Source organism: Petaurus breviceps, unplaced genomic scaffold (assembly GCF_028583685.1).
Source record: "Petaurus breviceps papuanus isolate PSGF00001 unplaced genomic scaffold, PetGlider_PUasm1.0 208, whole genome shotgun sequence".
NCBI classification, from domain to species: domain Eukaryota; kingdom Metazoa; phylum Chordata; class Mammalia; order Diprotodontia; family Petauridae; genus Petaurus; species Petaurus breviceps.
The window spans coordinates 28,140,377-28,148,015 of record NW_027185852.1 but is presented as its reverse complement, the minus strand read 5'-3'; the positions used below and the strand labels follow the sequence as shown (position 1 = coordinate 28,148,015).

General features: G+C 45.8%; 1 protein-coding gene across 2 annotated transcripts in view; it reads right to left on the bottom strand.

Annotated features, from left to right (window-relative positions):
- Positions 1–915: 915 nt before the first annotated feature.
- LOC138165366 (SCL-interrupting locus protein-like) overlaps positions 916–7,639 on the bottom strand; it is a 49,470-nt gene continuing 42,746 nt past the window's right edge. For both annotated transcript variants that reach the window (XM_069093626.1, XM_069093627.1), the window contains exon 17: positions 916–2,426. In XM_069093626.1, coding sequence (XP_068949727.1) covers positions 1,616–2,426 — 811 coding nt within the window. In that variant the 3' untranslated portion in view covers positions 916–1,615. The remainder of the gene's footprint in view (positions 2,427–7,639) is intronic.

The window sequence follows — 7,639 nt, the reverse complement described above, 5'->3', positions numbered from 1 at the left end:
TCAGGGTAGGGCGTTGGGGGACATGCTGATATTTAGGACCCTAAATCTCTTGGACCTGACAGTCACAGGCCAGTGGATGGAGCTGGCCTTGGAACGTCTCTAAGGTTCTTCTGTTTTCACTGGTCAAGCTCAGCACAAAAGGACTGCTGGATTGTTTGTTCACCCACTTCTTCTATGGCCTTTTCCAATCCTGCACAGCACACATGGAGCCCACCCTCATGAAACAGGAAACAGGGTTGTTTCAGAGAGTAAGCAGAACATGCTCCAAGAAGCATTCCATTCAAGTATAGAGGGAGATTCCCAGCAACCCTCCTCATGGAGATTTCTAAGTGAACACAGACAAAAGCACTGAGAAGGACACTTGGCTTTAATCGGCCTATGTCTACCTATCTGGACCATGTTCCTTGGAAAGGAGTCTTTACCATGGATTTAATCAACTGAAATCCTACATTGTCAGATCATTGCCAAAACACAGTCCACAAACTGGTAGCTTATGGGGACCCATCACTTAGGCTGTTTACATTTGTTTGTTAATTTATTCATTTTAAGGGGCGAGGAGGTGAGAACTATTCCCTCCAGGACACACTGGTAACCAAACTTCATGAAGACACAGTGACGGTTTCTTTTCCTTTTTTTTTTGGAGGGCAATTGGGGTTAAGTGACTTGCCCAAGGTCACATGGCTAATTTTTGTGTTAAGTGTCTGAGGCTGGATTTGAACTCAGGTACTCCTGACTCCAGGGCCGGTGATCTATTCACTGCACCACCTAGCTGCCCCCTGTGACGGTTTCTTTTTAACTCAAGGGCAGAAAACATCTCACGAGAAAATGGGCTTATTCCACACACCAACTCAAAAATGCCGAATGTTCCATAAACTAATTTGAAGTATGTTATTTACCAACAAAGAGATTTATAAGGTTGTTCTAGCAGGTGATTAAGGCAGACAGCCTGCAGATTTTTATTAAATTCAAACACTTGATAAACTCACTCCCAAGTTTCCAAAGCACACGCACCATAAATGAATTGCTCTGGAATATCAGAGCAACATACTGAAGTGACAACATCACATAAGCCTCAAGCACACACAATCCCAATAGTTTAATTGTCTCAAGATTTTAACAAATAAGCATCTTGATTAAGAGGAAAGACAGAATGAAGGGCATTAAATAAAATGTATTTTCAGAAGAAAAAAGAAGAGGTGGAGTTTCTTTTATTTCATGATGCTTTCAAAGTAACTCAGGGCATATGCAGACATGGGAGCCAGTGGAGATGGAATCAACTTTAACACAAGTTGACAGTAAAAAACCTTTACCAGGATATTGGATAAAATTATTTCATCTGATAAAAGAACAAGCCAGGCTGCCCAGACCTCCAGCGGTAAAGATGCACTGTTCTGTTGACTGCAGAGGGGTCCCCCTGGAGAGCCCAGGCTCTGTCCCATATAGCTGGCCACCTCCTGGGCAGTGAGGCCACTGGCTCAGCCCTTGACCACCACAGAGATGTATTTGAGGAGGTTCTGAAATGACCTCAGCTACCTGACTCAGTGGTCTACCTCAATCTCTCCAAGGACCAAGCCTTCGCTCAGCCCTCTGCCCCAATCCAGGAAAGTTTAAATGCCTAAAATAATTTGGGCAGCTGCCTGAGACGCCTGACATCTAAGAACGTACCCACTGAATTCATGCTATTCATCCCTTGGAGAGTGTCAGAAGGCTGCAAACTTTCAGGAAACACCTGAATGTCCCTTTGATTTTCCTTCTCAGGGTGCTGAGTAAACTCAGCCCTGCCGGGCAGTAACCTGACCATGGGATTTTTCTTCAAGTCTTTCAGGATGAAGGCTGAGGACTCATCCTCAGGCGATGATGCAGCTCTTGGCGGAGCCATCTCATCCGTGATGTCTCTCAGCACAGGCAGCCTAGGCTTTGGCAGCCCGCGTGCACCCCCCAGCTCCGGGCTGTCGCGTTTCAAATCTGTCATTTCACAGCCTCTTCCTGGGTCATCCTTCTGACAGTGAAACTGCTCAGGGCCAGAAGCCGTGGCCTGACCCAGGGAATGTTCACTCTCAGTGGCTTCTGTCCTATTCAGAATCTCTTCCTCGTCCTCACTACTGTCACTGCTTGGCATCAGCCCATACCTCTTCATGTATTTTCTCGTTGCAAATGACATGTTTGGTGAGATCAGACTAAGCCCCACCATGTTTTTGTCGGTGTTGATATGGAGAAGGCTGAAGGATGAATCAGGGAGATTTTGGTTTGCTCGACTGAAGGAAAGCTGTGACAGCTGATTTTCATTTAAATACTTGAGAGCGATGGCATTGGCCTCCATGCTCAGATCCACACCGCTGGGGCTTAAGCCACTCATGCCGACATTAGTAAAGGACATATAGTTTAATCCAGAGATGACCGCTTCAGGACTGATGCATGCCAATACACTGAAAGACACACAAAAACAAGCTATTAGTTTGTGCCTCACACCTAACAGTAATGAGAAAAGGGAAGCGCATCACGCCCTCACTCAGTGCAGTGGGCAGGCTGAAATGTCCAGATATTCAACATCTCCTAGACAGACAGGTAGAGTCTCACTCACTTTCTCAGAGATGAGGTCAGATCTCCATTCTGGGGTACAGTTGGAGACTACAGGTTTGGGAACGGATCAGACCCACCATTGGCTCCAGGTAAACTCTCCCCAACTTACTGAGGAAGTTTCTCTCTCCCTGCTAACAGACATCAGCCCAAAGGTAGCAGGGTGGTGGCCAGCCTCATTCTGTCAACAGCAGCCATCTTCTCTCTTCCTTAAAGTCTCCAAGGTAAAGTTGCTTCCACCAGGGGGAGGGGTGATGGACTTTCAAAGCAGCCTCACCTGTACTGCCCACTGGCCAAAGTGCCACCTGAGCCCTGGCCTGGGTCTACACCCCACAACACCTCATTCTTCCTCTTCTATTGACAGTCACTTAGATTATTCAGTGAGGACAGGAAATAAATTTTATATTAACTGTGTGTGAATTACACAATTCAGGAATCCATGATTTCAACAGGACAGGGACAGCTTCTATCTGACAGTGACCTAACAGACTAGATTTGTGGGCCAAGGGAGGGGAGCTCAGGGTCCAGTATGACATTCAGGCTGCAAACCCGAGTGACTGGATGGTGATATCCTCAACAGAACAGAGTGGTTAGAAAGAGGGAGACCTTGGGACTAAGAAAGGGAGGAGAGGAAGAAGACTATGATGAGAGGGCAAGCCAGGCAACACCTCGGTCCTGCAGATGAACTACAGTCACCTGGCCCGGAATCTGATCTTTGGTGCAGGGGTGATTAGTAAAAATTATTTTTTTAATAAAAAAAACTATTTTTAAAATTAGATTTTTATAACCAAGCACTTTTTCTACAGGGCAGCCAGGAGGCGCAATAGAGAGAGTGCTGGGCTCGGAATCAAGAAGACTCCTCTTCCTGAGTTCAAATCTGGCCTGATACACTTACTGCTTGCCTCAGTTTCCTCATCTGTCACATGAGCTGGAGTAGGAAACCCCTCCAGTATCTTTGCCAAGAAAACCCCAAACGGGGTCACGGAGAGTCAGACACGACCGGAGAGTGGCCTTTGCCTATGTCTGGTTAGGCAGCCTTTTCTCTTGTTAAATTTTTAGTGATGTCTTTATTTCTTCATTTCGGTTCCCAACATGGCCTCTTGCCACCCAATCCAGGAGTGCTGTTTTCAAAAACCCATGATGAAATCCCCACTCCCCATCCTGTGAACTTGATGAAAAAATGCTATCCACCTATGGACAGAACTGCTGGGCTCAAGACTGCAGCCTAAGTGCAAAACCTTGTATTTACTCTGATTAAACTTAATCACTGCATTACTTGAGAGGCCCAGAGTACAGGAAACAGGAAGAATGTTGTTCACTTGCATCTGACTCTCTGTGACCCCATTTGGGGTTTTCTTGGCAGACACTGAAGGGGTTTGCCATTTCTTTCTCCAGTTCATTGTACAGATGAGGAAACTGAGACAAACAGGGTGACGTGATTTGATTTGCCAGGGGTCACACAGGTAGGAAGTGTCTTAGACCACATTTGGACTCAGGACTCCCACCACCACGTTGCTTGCCCCCATAGGAGGCATAAGGCACTCCTTTTAGGATAATCTCAGACTCGCACTGTTTCTTTCTTTTTTTTTTTTTATTAATTTGTTTGTTTCCTTTTAGTTTACAGGATTCAATTCCTTGAGTTTCACATTTTGTCCCCCTCCCTCCCCTCCCCCCCATGGTGGCTTATAGTCAAGTATAGGATCTGTAAATACTTTCACATTATACATTAGTCAGGTTATAAGGACGGATTGTACCAACTGGAATGAAAAATGGTAAAGAGGACATAAAACCAAATAAGAGAAGGAAAAAGTTCAGGTATTTTGCTTCCACCTGGATATAAACTTAGTTCTTTCTAGGTCTTTCTCTGGATGCACATAAATTGCTGCCACAAGAATGAAATAAAAAGATCTCCACACATGACATGTGAGGACAAGTGAAAGGAACTGGGGAAAGAAACTGAAGGGGCCTAAAGGAGGCTGAACGGGGTTCCAAGGACCAAGGGCTGTCCTTAAGTATCTGAGGGACTGAGCGTGGCTGGAGCTCAGGACCTGCCTGTTCCCCCTCACTGAAAAGCTTCCCAAAAGGCTGCTTAAGGACTTGGGGGCCACCGGGGCTTGGATCAAGCAGCCTCTTCTAAGGTGCCCAAGTCCAGAACCCTGCCCCATCATACTACCTTGTCATGAGCCTGGACACTGCAAAAGCGATTGCCAAGAGGGCCGGTTACAGAGCAAACTAATGCATGAAATGGAGGGCAGTGACTCCTAGGGATCCTTCCTCCTCTAATACTCTAAGATAGTCGAGTACATGGAGAAGGTTCTCTCAGCCAAGGCATCTACCCTTTCATACATCATCATGAACGTATGTGCACATGCATGCACGTGACGTGTGTGTGTGTGTGTGTGCGAATAAAAATCTATAAAAGAGGCCTAGACTTCTGTAGCTCTGGTCTCCATCACACCAACTTGGCCTTTCCCTTCTTGTCAACCATCTGCAATTCTTGGCTCCCAAGTGAAAAAAATATTAGCCTATTTCAACATGACACAATAGAGATGGTTCAATGTGTTTTTGGGGGATGTCTCCTTAGTAAGAAGTCCTGGAGATTTATCACCCTTTTCTGTTCTTAAGACTGGATAAAGTAATTGAAAAAAAAAAAAAAACACAGACACACTAAGTCAGCAAATTATCTTGACTATTTCTGCAGATACAGCCATGTTGCCTGTCTCATAGAGATATTCACTTTTAAACACATTTTGCCTGTTTCCTGGTTGACAGTCATGCATACAATCAAAACTTCTAACTCAAAATGTTACAGGAAGAAAACTGAGATTTGAATATTCTAAGTGCTTCCTGTTATGGAATTGTTAAGGGGGGGCCTAAATTAAATTCCAGATCTATATAAAGCTATGAAGGAGTCAATATCACTTTGAAACATTCAACAAGCTTCCCTGTAAACACAGAGTTGTTTTCTGTTGAAGGGGGGAGGGGGGTCATTACTCAGAACACCAAACAAATCAATCCCACTCCTCATCAAAGACGGAGAAAGCCAGGACAATTTCAATGTAAAGCAGTGCAGGAGACCCTCCTCATCTCTCCCTGGAAGCCGTGAGCAGATGAATGTGCTAGAACCACCATGTATGTGTGTGCGCACATGTGTGTACACTGTGTGTGAAAGTGTGTATGTGTGTATGCATGTGAGTGTGTTGAGTGTGCGCATGCACACATACACACATGCACATGTGTGTGCACACACATGCACGCGCACACACACAAGCTCTGGATCTCCAGACCATGGAAACCCAAAGGGAGGGGAAGGGCCTTAAGAATAAGAGGCAGCACCTGATGATCAGAGGAAGATGCTCCAGAACAGCTCCCCCACAAGGCAATGATGGAAATGGGCCTTCTCTCACTGGCCATGCCTGACTGGCCCTTGTGGCTATTTGCTGTTCACCTTAACTAGCTACTCTGCCCCTCTTTTTACCAAGTGAGAAGCCTCATAGTAACTAAAGCAAGGCAGAAGCTAAAAGGCACATTTACAAAAAAAAAAAAATTCATATTATGTGTGTACACACACACACACATACATGTACATGCATATGTGCACACACATGCATGCATGCACACATTGGACAGGACTCATGAGGGCTCTGGTTCAACCAGTACTGGACCAAGAACCTCCCTGCAGCTTCCCTGACAAGTGGTCAACAAGCCTGCAGCTAAAGCCCTACAGGGATGGAAATCCTTCTGGGGCAGCCTGCTCCATTCCTGGACAATTCTCCTAGCTAGAAAGCTTTACAACAGGCTGTGTCAGTGTCACAGAGGAGTGCATCCCTGCATGCCTCCGATACGAAATCTGAAAAGAGTTTTCTTCCAAAACGCCCTCTGTGGCTAGTCTCTCAGGCAGCGCTAGAACTAGAGTTCACGGATGTTTTCTTCACCTCCCTCCTTCCCTCTACCCCCTGGACCTCTCCCTTGAAGATGCAGCCCAGGTACCACTGTGTGCACTGAGCCTTTCCCAATCCTCCCTAACTGCTCTGTTTGGCTACTTTGTAGAGATCTGTACTTACTCACTTTAGGTTTATGACAAAGAGATTATTTCATTCTTTATACTTGTATCTCCAGTGGGAGATCCCACACAGTGGGAGCTTAATAAATGCTTACTGATGCATCAATTGGTCAACTGGATTAAAACATTTTAAAAAACATTTGTGAAGCACCTATAATGTAGTAGATTCTAGGAACATAAGACACAAAGACAAAAAAATCTCAAAATAAGAAAAACCAGACCCTTTCTCCTCTTAATGAAGCTGGAGGGAAGTGGGGAGATGTGGGAATACATCAAATCTGCACTGTTTTTTTTGTTTGTTTGTTTTTTTAAGCAATTGGGGTTAAGTAACTTGCTCAAGGTTACATGGTCAGTTATTTCTGTGTGTGGTGCTAAGTGTCTGAGCCCAGATTTGATCCCCAGGTCATCCCGACACTGGTGCCAGTGCTCTTACTCGCTGAGCCACCTGGCCGCCCCTAAATCTGCACTGTTTTGATAGGGAAGGATGTTCTGAACTACAGAAGGAGATCTGGCATCAGAACTGGCAGGGCTTCAGTAATCACCTAGTCCAGGCCCTTTGACAAGGAAGGAAATGAAAGCCGAGAAAGAGAAAATGATTTGCCAAAGGTAAAAGAGAAGACCCACACAAACCAGCCTGTGGAACAAAGTCTTTCTAAGTTAGGGACAAGTCAAAGTCACAGTTGTTGCTGTGTGCCACACAGTGTTAAGTCTCAGGGATCTGAAGAAAGGCAAACACACACACACAAAACCCCAAAGTCCCTGATCCAGCCCCTGCCCTCAAGGGTCTCCCGTTCTGATGGGAGAAGATGACACACATCACATACAGACAAGGAGAGGGAAGATCTCTAGGAGGAGGTGGGAGCTGAGGGAGGACAGTGCTCCAGGCCCTGAGGGCCAAAGAAAGCTCAAGAGGGAAGGGCTGACTATGCTCTCAAGGCCACTGGGGAAGTTGTCTGGGGGGTGAGGGGCCAGAGCTGAGCCTTGAAGGGAGGAGGGCAT